Below are 12,189 nucleotides of genomic sequence, written 5' to 3'. Positions count from 1 at the left end.
AGGGGATTGAAAATGAATGATCTTTCCAACCCAAACTAGTCTATGATTCTATGATTCTATTTTGGGCAGAATAGAGGCCTTTCTGTTCACTGCAGAAACATTGGTTGTTACAGATAGAGAGCACATAATTTTCTCTTGAATTTGTATGAAAGAGCAGACAAAAGCGTTACCCTTTCCACATGGCAAAAAGCAAGTTTAAAGGAATGCAACTGAATGCAGATACAGAGCAGAAGGCAGAACTAGTTTTGACAGAAGGCAACTGTGTGGGTCCGTGCAAATTACACAGCGTGTAGTGACCCTTGATTCAAACAAGTCCCCTCCCTGCCCATCTCTCGACTTTCACTCACCTGCCCTGGGTGAAGTCCTCATTCCATAAATTCCCTAAAGGCAAGACTGAATCTTTAATGGAAACAACAAGAGAGGAAGGAGCAAAACATTCTCCTTTCCTGGCTCAGCCCCATACCTGTCATCTCTGTGGCAAGAGAGCTGTATGGAGACAGTCAAACTACCCTAGCCATGGAGGGCCACCAGCAGAAACGTATCCAGAGCTTGTTCATGGTGTCTCTGAATGATTCATGTGCATAAGTGAACACATGCCCATGAAGGGAATATTTCCGTGTGGATGGCTGGGATATACAGACTGTGGTGCAGACACGTCACAAGAGGTGTTTTAATGAGATGGTGACTTCATATGGTAATGCCACCGTAAATATGGGCTTGTTGGTGAGAAATCAGAGAAGCCGTATCAGCAGGAGGTCAGGGCTGTGACAGGATCTATGGATAGAGAGCATCAACAGAGTAGGCATGTGTGCAGCATCTGGTTTGTAATTTAGTCTAGAAAGGCATTAATAGAGATCAAGGTAAGGTCAGAAATGATCAAGAGAGGGAGCTCTCTGCCCCACAGAGTTGTCAAGTGGAAGGATTGGAATGTAATTAGTCAAGATATGATGGGATGGACTCAGCTTCATCAGCCTTGTCCAGCCAGCCTTATCCTGGAGTGAGTACAGTTACTTGACGGATGTTCTGCAATCAAAAGGCAGGACTTTTGAGTGTTTTAGTGGCTGTGCAGTGGCTTAACAACTGGAAGAGCAGAGATAACTGCAGAGTCTCTCTCTGGTCTGTTTGGACAACAAAAAGCCCCATTGCACAATAACATGTGCATAATGCAGAGCAGGAATGTGGCAGTGCAGGGTGGGTTGGTAGTGGGTAATCCTTCCCCAGCTATGTTATTCTAGCTGACTCTGTTGGAGCTTATTTTTAGCCTAATCTCTCCCTTGACTCTAATAAAGTCACAATCTGCACATCTTTGGATGTCTTGGATCTGATAACATCTGTACAAGGCAGAGGTATGGAGACGATGTGTAACTTGCCCCAGGCAGCAAAGGGAATGTGGAGCGCAGCAAGGAACTGCTGGTCCTTAAATGCCGGCTCATCCAGGCTCTCTGCTCCAGAGGCTTTCTCCAGTGTGATCAAATGTTTTTAAGCAACAAATTGGGTTGAATTCCAGGGATCTTGGTGACACTTTTCAGGCCAGGAAAAGGCACTGAGTGCAACTTTACTGGGCCGGGGGAAATACTGTATGCCCTAATCGTTATCCACAGAGGTAATGAATACCACCTGTATTCATTACACAAGATGCTAATACTACCTGTAGCAAGTACAGCATCATAATAATAATATAATTAACGCTTTTCTTTAAGTGGGTTGGAGCAGCTCCCGTATGGAGCCAGGCTGAGAGCACTGGGGCTGTTCAACCTGGAGAAGAGAAGCTGCTTGGGGACCTCAGAGCAGTTTCCAGTGTCTGAAGGGGGCTACAGGGATGCTGGGGAGGGACTCTTCATTAGGGACTGGAGTGATAGGACAAGGGGTGATGGGTTCAAACTGAAACAGGGGGAGTTCAGATTGGAGATATGGGAGAAGCTCTTCCCTGCGAGGGTGCTGAGGCGCTTGCACAGGGTGCCCAGAGAAGCTGTGGCTGCCACATCCCTGGCATCTTCAGGTCCTTTCTAACCCAAATCATTCCATGATTCTATGATTCTGTAACTGTGAATCTATGTCTATAATGTTTCCTACCCTAAAATTCATTCCAAAGCAGTCATTCCAGATTGGAGTTGCTTTACTTTTCCCATCTGTAAGAGGTAGTATCACTGGAGAATCGTACTTTTACATTCAGTTCTTAACACAACTGCAGCCTTTGGAGAAGTGCAGTTGCTGCCCTTTAGAAAAAGAAGCCACCCACTTTACTGTCCAACTATTTATTATTTAGCTAATTGAACTTCAGTTTGCTCCTGGAGGAACAGGAATCTCTTTCGTAAATGATGGATTGAGTTGTATAAAAAGCCTGTCATCAATTTCAGGTCTTTTGATAAGGGTGGAAATGGTAAAAGAACTGATAAAACTGCTCAACCAGCAATGTCAAGAAGCAACTTGTTTAGGCAAAAAAACCCAGCTTTGTTCTTCAGAGAAATTATGTGCTTATGTGTCACCCAGCAAACAGCTCTTGGGCCTTTTCCTCAGTCCCCTGAGAGTAAATCAACCTTCAGCTTCAGATAGCTGTGTGATGCCTGATCACTTGTACCAACAGAGCATGCTGCTGACACAGGGTGCAGATAGCAGCAGGAGGGAACAAGCCCTGTTTATGTTTGTTAGGGGTTTACAAGGCAGGAGGGGAGGCCAGCCTTTCTGTCAATGTGCAGTTGCAGCACTTGGGAAAACAGTCCTCTTCCTGGTCCTGCCCTGGCCCAGCCCAGGTACTGACCAAGTGAGTCACTTATCCGCCCCAGGCTGCCACCTCTTAACCCTTCCCAGAACTGAGAGGGTTGTTTTTTGAGGCTGATTATCAATGACCTGGGTGGAGACTGTGGTTCTGTGTCAGGTACCCACCAAGCAGCGGTGAGCTCCACCAGTTACACCACATCCGCAGGGGCTTCCTACCTTGTTCTTTATTGTGTCAATCCCACTTGTGGCCTCTCCGAGTTGCACGTTCTATAAACTATCTAATCCTCCCCACCTCCAGCACTGCATACAAAAACTCCAGGTACAACTGTAAAGAGGATATATCTCCAGATAAATCCAGAGGAGAATTACTCAGAGGTCATTCATGAACTCCTTCCAGAAACTGGGAGGAAGAAGCATCCTTTCAGCCTGTAAGGGTTTAGACAACAGCTCTCTGAGCATGGGGAAGTCCCCTCTTGGCTTCAGCAAGAAACCCCTAAAGATTGCGTTCTAGTAAGTGGACATCATTGCCACATGGGACCGATATAATAGCACAGGTAAAGAGCCTCTATTCATGCTAAAGACTTTTGACACCTCCCATTTTCAGCAGAAAGGGCCATTATAGCCAAATAGCTTGATGGGAAAGGATGTGGACATGTCTGACTGCCTGGAAATTGCTTCAGGATGTGGACACAGGGCAATAACGTGTCAGAGACCTTCTTATAGTGCAAGAAGATGATCCCTTGGACCAGAGAGGTCATGGAGCTGGTCAGCCATGCAGAACACATCCTATCTGTGAGATGTATAGCTGGATTAACCCCCTTTTCAGTGATTTAGACTTAAGAGATTGGCAAAAGCCACAATAAATCACCCCACATGTCCCATACCCTCCTGTCAATAACCAGACTCAACTCCTATGAGGAAGGTGGTTCATTCCTGACTTTCCTTTGGGAAAACCCCTTCCCTGCTTCCTACAATTAGCAGTTTGCTAATTCCTTACATCCCAAAGATTTATGTACTATTCTCTTTCACAATAGCAGACAGTGTCATTATCTCCTGGCATCCCATTGACAATCCTTGCCCCATGGTTATGGGTCCCTGAGATGACATTGCATAGTCTTTGCGGTTCAAGTCGTTCTTAGAATATAAGAGAGGAAAATGAGGCCCTTGGCCAAGCATCCTTCTCTTTTGGTCCTCCACCACTGTTGTCCTGACTTCTCAGCTCCTTAACTTCATGGGTCTTGTCTCCCCCTCTCAGGGCTCTCCCAGGCCCATCTATACACTCTGATGACACTATCCTTGTCTTCTTTTGTTGTGCATTAGAGGGAAGCACATACAACACAGTGGCCTTCTCCGCAATGGTTTCTACCTTGTTTTTCAGATCTCTTCACACGCATGTTGCTTGAAGATCTTATCTGAGAGCTTCTTTCAGACAGCTTTCTATGGTGTTTTCTCTGCTGCCTTTGCCAAGCACAGTACAGGATCTCCCAATGCAATGTGGGAGCACCCAAGTTTATATGCATAAAATAAACTATGTAGAGAAGGCAAACTGTAATTTAGAATCTATAACTATATGGAGGGGCTATAACTGTATAAGAGAGATGTTAAAACTGCAGAGTCTGCCTCACATGCAGACAAGTCATTGGTATCAGCATCCAAGAACACTTGAAATGGTTTTTCACTTATGTGAAGCTTGCACAGTTGCCACATTAATTACACCAGTAAAGGTGGGCAAAGTACAACAATATCAGTGCTGGAGGTTGCATTAAGTCCCTCCTTCATCAGATGTGAACCAATTTTTGTACATATGGCAAGTAGAAAAAGCCACTCTGGCTTCAGCAGGAAGTCCCAGGAAAGGGGAAAGATCAGTGGGTGAAGAAGAGAAATTCCTATTATAAGGAAGGGAATAAAGGACTCTGTGGGTATCCTCATTACCCCAATGAATCTTCAGGAAACACCTGTCTCACACTACTCTTCAGCACTCCTAGACCTGTCCTGACAGCACCTCAGGAGTAGTCAGCACCACGCCTTTCCATAGCTCCCCCCTCTTGTTTTCCTTTGTCTTTTCCCCACACCTGACTCCTCCTCATCTTTCATCTAGGGTGGAATTTGTGTGTGCCCATAGGTTTTGTGCCCATAGGTGTGTGCTCACCTCTACAATCAGGGTACCCAGAGAGGTAAATGCAAGCTCTGATCTTTACTTTCTCCACTCTTCCAGGTCTGAGACACAGCCCCACAGGACCTTTAAGATAAACGCCTTTCAAACCGGGTGACAGAACCTGTGTCCCAGGCTGTGGCATAGGGAATGGATCAAGGAGGAACATGGAGAAGAAAGCTTGAGTACTTTCCTTTTGGAGACGGGGACCTTCAGGGGATGCCACTTATGGTCAGGATGGAGAATGGAAGTCGCAAAATTAGAACTGGTCGACCAGGACACCATGGGGACACCCTTTATATTTCACTCCAACTGTTATTGCCCATCATGGTGCTCCAGGTACCTGAATGTGCTGTCCACCATCCCAAGGACCCTACAGCTGTGGGAAGGTGAATGAATGGCTGTATGTACATCTAGCAGGGAAGGTGAGCACTGATTTTGGCTTGTATGGTAGATAACAAAGTGCAGGGTCAGCAGGTCTGTGGGTTCTAATTTCTCCTCCAGTTACGACTGTTCTTCACAGCTTTTCTTAGGGTATATGCCCTCCAGAGGTTGTCATAAGCCAGAGCCCCTCAAGCACTGAGTGTGCGATTGCACCTCTACTCTGCTTTGCCACGGCACCTCTCAGCATCATCACCACACAGCAATGACAAGGGCTGGACATTGGCCAGACATGCAGCACACCCACTGCAGTCAATGCTGGGTGCAGAAATACATGACTAAGTGATATACAGGTAACACACTCACACTTGATTCAGGAATAAGTATATTTTAGGTGTTACACTGGTAGCATGCACACATATTGTCTTCTCTGTTGCCACTACAGCAATACAATTGTAGTAATGAAGAAGCTATCATATGACAAAAGTCTGCCATCAGCTTCAAGGGTGCTGTGTGCCCAACACACCACATTGCTCCTGCTTACAATTCCTGACATTAGAGAGGATGCTCCAAGACTTCCTGTGCTCATGGAAGTCCTCTGCTGTTCAGGAAGACCCAGAGCACGCTGGCTGCCATCCCTGCTGCCATCCCATAGCTGCTTCTCACGCTTCCCGCTGCATTGGCATTGCAGAGGTCGCTGCTGCAGCAGGAGATATTCCTGTTGCCTACGTTGAAGTCCTGATAGTGTGATTCACAGGACGAGTCACAGCCCTTGTTGAAGATGCTGACAAACCCTATGATCCCTGGAAGGAAAGAGGGACCGTTACTACAAGGATTCAAAGCCAGTCAAGCTAAGCCCCATAGAACTGAATAATGAGATGCTGCTCTTATCTGACTTCACTTCTTGGGAGATAAAAGAGCGTTTCTAACCTGGTGCATGTTTCAGTGTAGCAGGTTCTATTTTTGGGGTGTCACTTTGTCAGCAGCAAAGGAAGGGTTTCAATCCCCAAGTATTTGCTCAGGGTAATGCATTGCACAGCATAGTTCTCAGGAGGTTCTAATCCAGCACCAACCATTAAGACCTTTGCTGTAGAGTCTAGTCAGAATGGATGAGGAGCAAGCATGTGTGGTAGTCTTCACTCATATCTGAACATCTTTGTTGCATGGAGACTTTCAACACCCATGGAAGTTATGGAAACTTTCCTATGGAGCCAGGTTGAGAGAGCTGGGCTGGTTCAGCCTGGAGAAGAGAAGGCTCCTTAATGGGAGACCTTAGAGCAGCTCCAGTGCCTAAAGGGGCTACAGGAAACCTGGAGAGGGGCTTGGGACAAGGGATGTAGGGACAGGCCAAGGGGAATGGCTTGAACCTGCCAGAGGGGAGACTGAGCTGAGCTCTTAGGCAGAAGCTCTTCCCTGTGAGGGTGCTGAGGCGCTGGCACAGGGTGCCCAGAGAAGCTGTGGCTGCCCCATCCCTGGCAGTGCTCAAGGCCAGGTTGGACACAGGGGCTTGGAGCACCCTGCTCTAGTGGAAGGGGTCCCTGCCTGTGGCAGGGGTTGGAGCTGGATGAGCTTTAAAGTCCCTTCCAACACAAACAATTCTATTGCTCTATGAAACACGACTATCTCCACTTCATAGATGACAAAGTTATTGTTCAATTTGATTCTGAGAGGCAAAGTCAAGTTTTCTGTATGTGGTTGATGCTCAGTAACTGCTGATTACCAACAGCTTACAGCCTGCATGAGTTTGCCTCATCTTGCACAATCTAATCTGGGTACCAAGTCTTTCATATAAGCAAATTCAGTGGATAGTACCAGTGGGTTCTGCAATGTGTTCCATGTGAGTGCATGGCTGTGGGTTTGCATATTTCCAACAAAAGCAATGCCTACTGAAGGTACTACATTTACTGCCTCACAGAGATGAGTCTGAACATGCCACTGATGGGTCTTGTGCCCCAGCTCTGAGAGCAACTGAGCTGTCACCACAGATTGGACCAAATCTAGAATGGGAGAATCAAATCATAACCTGTTAAAGGAATGTACCCAGAGGAACACAGATGGCTGCATTCAGAGCTGTCTGTCCATGAGTCTAGGTGTAAAGCTCTCTTTTCATTGAATTCACTTAAAGTCAGCTTTGTTATTGAATACTCCTCCTAACTTCATGAATAGGTTTCACCAGACTCAGCCACTCATATTTGAATTCATGTTCCAAGGTTTTCAAAGCCATCAACTTATCTATTGCCCTTGTAATATTGCAAGTAATTTCTGGCATTGCAAATAGAAATAAACCAAATTTTGCACAGGTGAGGGGCATTGGTAGGTATTTGCAATGTCAAATGCAGATGCACCCTCCTGAGACTAGTTCCAGGCACTGTCGTTGTACAGGCCATACTGCTCAGTGTTTAGCATGATCTATTGGCAAACACTAAGGAATTTAAGGGGTACAGCATGTACACGCTGTACCCATAGCCAGTATGGGTAGAGGATTTGGTGATGGCCAGTACCATGTCACCAGCTATCACTGAGTGATAAACATGTCTCTTGTATCATTTCTACTTAACATGAAAGTCAGCTGAAAGCTTTTTTATTACCTTTTCTCCCCAGATGGCTTTTTCTCTTCCTCCTGCACACTGAGCTTTGCTGGCCAACACTAACTGGTGTATCTACATTAGGTGAACCTGGTTTGGACAGCTGGGGCTGGCACCATGCTTGACTCCAACATGATAACTAAGACATTGCCCACCCCTGCTTTGCCTTACTGATCACATCTGTCTTGCACACTTCATTCTCCTTGCATTCCACTTCCTTCTGACATTTGGAGTTGCTGAGCTGTGACGTGCAGCTGTAACACTTCAGAGAAGAGCCTGAAAGAGACCAAGAGGGTTATAAGACAAATCTGTCTGAAGCTCTCCAGGGAGCCCAACTTTGCACTTGCACTGGGGAACAGGACCATTCCGGTGGGTCCTCAAAGGAACACAGCACCTCTGTTATTGGGAAAACAAAGTTTTGTTCCATTTTCAGTGGAGAATAGTACATTTGTTTGATGTATAAGTCAAAATTTGCAAGAACTGAAGATGTTTCAGACTGTAGTCAAAGCAATGAGGATGCAAAAAGATGCTGGATAAGTGGTCTCATTGACTGGTACCATCAGTCAACAGGAAGTGCTTCCCAAATGGTCCTTCCTCCATATTTGGGATGCCTGACTCAGTTCATGCCTGGAGCAAGCTTTTTGTGATATTCCCACCTCCTGAGCTGGAATGAAAGGATGAATTCCCCAGAAGGACAAGTTGATATTATTTGTCTGCCTCCATAGACATTTGTGTTTTGCCAGGTAGGCTTGTGAGCCTTGGCTGAGGCATTCCTAAGGTTGGATGAAAGAGGGAAAGCCCAGAGGGAAAAGAAGGTGAGGAGCAGACGCATCCCCTCCGTCACTCCCTCTTAGAGAGCAAAGTGCAAACACGTCTTTCACCTCCCTATGAAAACCAGCTCACCACGTGTTTCCACCCACTCCTGGGCATGCCGCACTACGGGGGATGCAAGTCAGTCCTGTTAACATCTGCTATGCTGTTATGTCCATGAAGCAAAGGCAGGATAAACATTGAAGCTTAGAAGTGTCCAGCCCTAGTGGCAAATAGTACCCAGAGGAGTGAAAGCATGGTGCAATTACCTGATCCTATTACCTACCCATGCCCCAGGGCATCATTGGAGCCTTGCAAGTGACAGAATTAATGTGTATATATATATATATGTACTTTAACCCCATGACCACCAGGCTTGTATCATGTATCTCTTAAGTCAATACCCTAATGCCTAAAATACTTTATTAGGGCACAGAAAAGCTCTATTTAAAAACCAGTGTTACTCGGAGAAGAAGCAAGGACTGATTTGTGGAACTTGGTCTTCCTCTGTCTAAGCCTTTCTGGTACAAATGACTGATGCAGCATAGAAGCAAGGAACCAAACCCAGTTTGTCTGTAATGCTGAACTCTGCCCTCACACTTATGTGACTTAATGCAATGAAAGCTGAATTTCAGAGCACTCTGACGGAAGCTGGAAAAAGAAAAGGTCTGACCAGGACTTTACAAGACCCTTCTCAGCCTGTTTCTTAAGCATCCTCTGCTGATTGAGAACCATTTCTGCTCAGATTTGCTGCTCTGGAAATAGGGAAAAGCTGGTTTTAAACCATTTTCTCACAGTGAGGCTGGAAAAACCCGACAGCATCAAACCTGCCCATCCTGCTAATAAACCAACACACTCTGACATTCTCCCTTCTTCTGTCCCATTAAGATTCTGACAATCTGTGCAGTGTCAAAGGCCAGTTTTGAAAGGAACAGTCAAAAACCCAGTTGGAGCAAACTTACCTGTGCAGAAATGTTGTAGGTCATTTAACAGCCTGGGAATAAGAAAAAGAATCCTCCCATCCCGTTTAATCCCCACTATATGGTCTGGCTTAAACAGTCTTGCTTTCAATTACATTCGGATCTTAGAGGATTTATCTTTCCTGGAAGCTGCACTAGGATCACATCATCACCAGGGTGGGACTATACCTATTTCCCTGCAACACCCAGGTTATCCCATCAAAAAGCAAAGGTCTTCATAGGATAACTGCACCAGCATTTCTTCCCTCTCTGCCAAACCCCATCGCAGGTCTTTTCTCCTCCTTCTAGGGGGGACAAGGGGCAGATTGTCCATGCTGTCTTACCTGATTCCAAGCACAGGACTGCTCCCAGCAGGAGGACCAGTAAAGCCTTCATTCTGGAATAGCCTCTTTGGTGCCAAATATGGGTTGTTTCCTCGAGGGGCAGTTTATATACTGTGGGAGGCAGCAATCGGGCATGCCCAGAAGGTTACCCTCTGTGAAGGCACCTGAATGAGGCTGCTCGCTGGACCAAGGGAGGGGTTGGTTTGTGGTGGTATTTGATTAGGTGCCTCTCCTATCTGACTACAACTTGCAGAGCTAAGAGCAATTCCTTTCCTCCTACCCTTGTCAAAGTGCTCACATGGGTGTTAAAAAAACACCCCAAATTCTTTCAGACAAGGCTGACCTTATGCGTTTCTCCAGAGCTGCACCCTGTGAACAAGCCTCTCCACCCCCATTGCTACCCTGAGTGGAGCTATTGTGTTTAAATCAAGGACAAAATGTCCTTTTAATAAACACTTCTAGCTCTTTATCTGTATGGTTGAGTATCTCTGTGGCACTCCTGGCATGTGGTAGCAAGGTATGTGGGCACATTGCCGTCCAGCTGTTGAGGTGTTCATTTGCATTTATTTGTATGTATTGTGTGTAGTCTATTTAAAGACAATGGGCAATTAAATTCTTTCTGTGTGTTGAAACCAAAAGGCTCTTTGATGTCTTTGTTTGGTGTTTTTCTCTGCCCCATCCATACGTGGCATGCTTCTCTTTGTGTGCCAACCTGCCTAGCATAGGTTGGGTATGGTTTTGACACGTAAATTCATATCAACATGTACTGTAAACAACTCAGGCTTGTCAAAGCAATGCCACTTCTCATCAAGGATGAGAGTCATCTCAACCACATTCCACACTGAAGTGCAAATGTTTGCTTTCGTGGGTTGATTGGAGACCTCTCCCATCCCATCCTTTGACTGCTTCTCAAAACACAGCTCAGATTGCTGTGGTTTCTCACTTAATTTATGGCTTTTCTGAAATCTCAGGAACTTGGTGCTTTGCAGTTACAGCCTTCAGGAACTTGCTCTCAGGCAGTTTGGCTATTAAGACATCAGGTATTTCTTCAAATTGAAAGGAAGGTGCTCTGGCATAGAATCATAGAATGGTTGGGGTTGGAAAGGACCTTAAGATCATCCAGTTCCAACCCCCTGCCATGGGCAGGGACAACTCACACTAGACCACATCACCCAAGCCTCTGTCTTGTCACCCCTTGAACACTGTCAGGGATGGGGCAACCACAGCTTCTCTGGGCAACCTCTGCCAGTGCCTCAGCACCCTCACAGTAAAGAACTTCTGCCTTATCTCCAACCTGAACTTCCCTGTTTCAGTTTGAACCCATCACCCCTTGTCCTATCACTCCAGTCCCTGATGAAGAGTCCCTCTCCAGCATCCTTGTAGCCCCCTTCAGGCACTGGAAGCTGCTCTGAGGTCTCCATGTAGCTTCTCTTCTCCAAGCTGAACAGCCCCAATGTTCTCATCCTGTCTCCCTACGGGAGACGCTCCAGCCCCTCATCTTCCTTGTGGCCTCCTCTGGACTTGCTCCAACAGCTCTGTGTCTTTCTTATGTTGAGGACACCAGAGCTGCACACAGTGCTGCCACTGACAGGATGTTTTCAGACTCTTGTTTTCCTTATTCAGAGATATTTAAGGCTGTTTTTCTTTTTTAGTGCCTTATAATTGCCCCTGTGGGATTTGGTTCCTTGTGCTGTAGGAAGAATAGGGCCAAGAGGAAAGCATAGCCTTGTCACCCAGCCTTGAATGAAACATTTCTTCCTTCAAATAACCTAAAAGAAGAAATAAGCAATAGGGAATGCTCTTTTCATCCTTTGACTTGCTGCAAGCCAAACTCTCCTAGTACTGTTATTTATTCTCATTCTTCCTCTGACAGCATCGTGGCTGCCAGCAAAGACCAGGACTCCTGGTGCCATGAAAGGGATGCACACAGCTAAGAGCCTGTCCATGCCCCAGTCCTGCAGCCCGGGGCTGCGTGAGAACCCAGTGGTTCCTATATCCTTACATCAATTGTTGCTTCTTACTGCTTTTCTGAGCCTCTGTGTGCAGTTCCTGCTCGACTCCTGAAGATGGCAAACGTGTCCCGTTATAGTTATTACACATCCATTAACATGCAGTTGTCCGTAGGGTTGTGTGTGTACAGTATCCTGATGTTATAGACCCCCCAGTTCATCTAACTGCATCCAAAAGACCATCTACATCCACTGGGAATGTGAGGATGTCTACAAATCACTCTTTCCTTT

At 46.1% G+C, this 12,189-nt stretch overlaps 1 protein-coding gene and 1 long non-coding RNA gene across 2 annotated transcripts in view; one reads left to right on the top strand and one right to left on the bottom strand.

Annotated features, from left to right (window-relative positions):
- LOC133223495 (uncharacterized) overlaps positions 1-12,189 on the top strand; it is a 449,146-nt gene that overhangs the window by 397,638 nt on the left and 39,319 nt on the right. The window lies entirely within an intron of this gene.
- Positions 5,620-10,280, bottom strand: PSCA (prostate stem cell antigen). Its single transcript, XM_061374138.1, has 3 exons — positions 9,950-10,280; positions 8,008-8,112; positions 5,620-6,054 (listed from the first exon to the last, which is right to left on the bottom strand). The coding sequence occupies exons 1-3, from the start codon at positions 9,999-10,001 to the stop codon at positions 5,837-5,839; spliced, it is 375 nt and encodes a 124-aa protein (XP_061230122.1). The 5' UTR covers positions 10,002-10,280; the 3' UTR covers positions 5,620-5,836.

Source organism: Neopsephotus bourkii, unplaced genomic scaffold (assembly GCF_033783945.1).
Source record: "Neopsephotus bourkii isolate Nb327-2 ecotype Australia unplaced genomic scaffold, CSIRO-AGI_Nbou_v1 NB_1637, whole genome shotgun sequence".
NCBI lineage: Eukaryota > Metazoa > Chordata > Aves > Psittaciformes > Psittacidae > Neopsephotus > Neopsephotus bourkii.
This window is presented reverse-complemented; position numbering and strand designations above follow the sequence as displayed.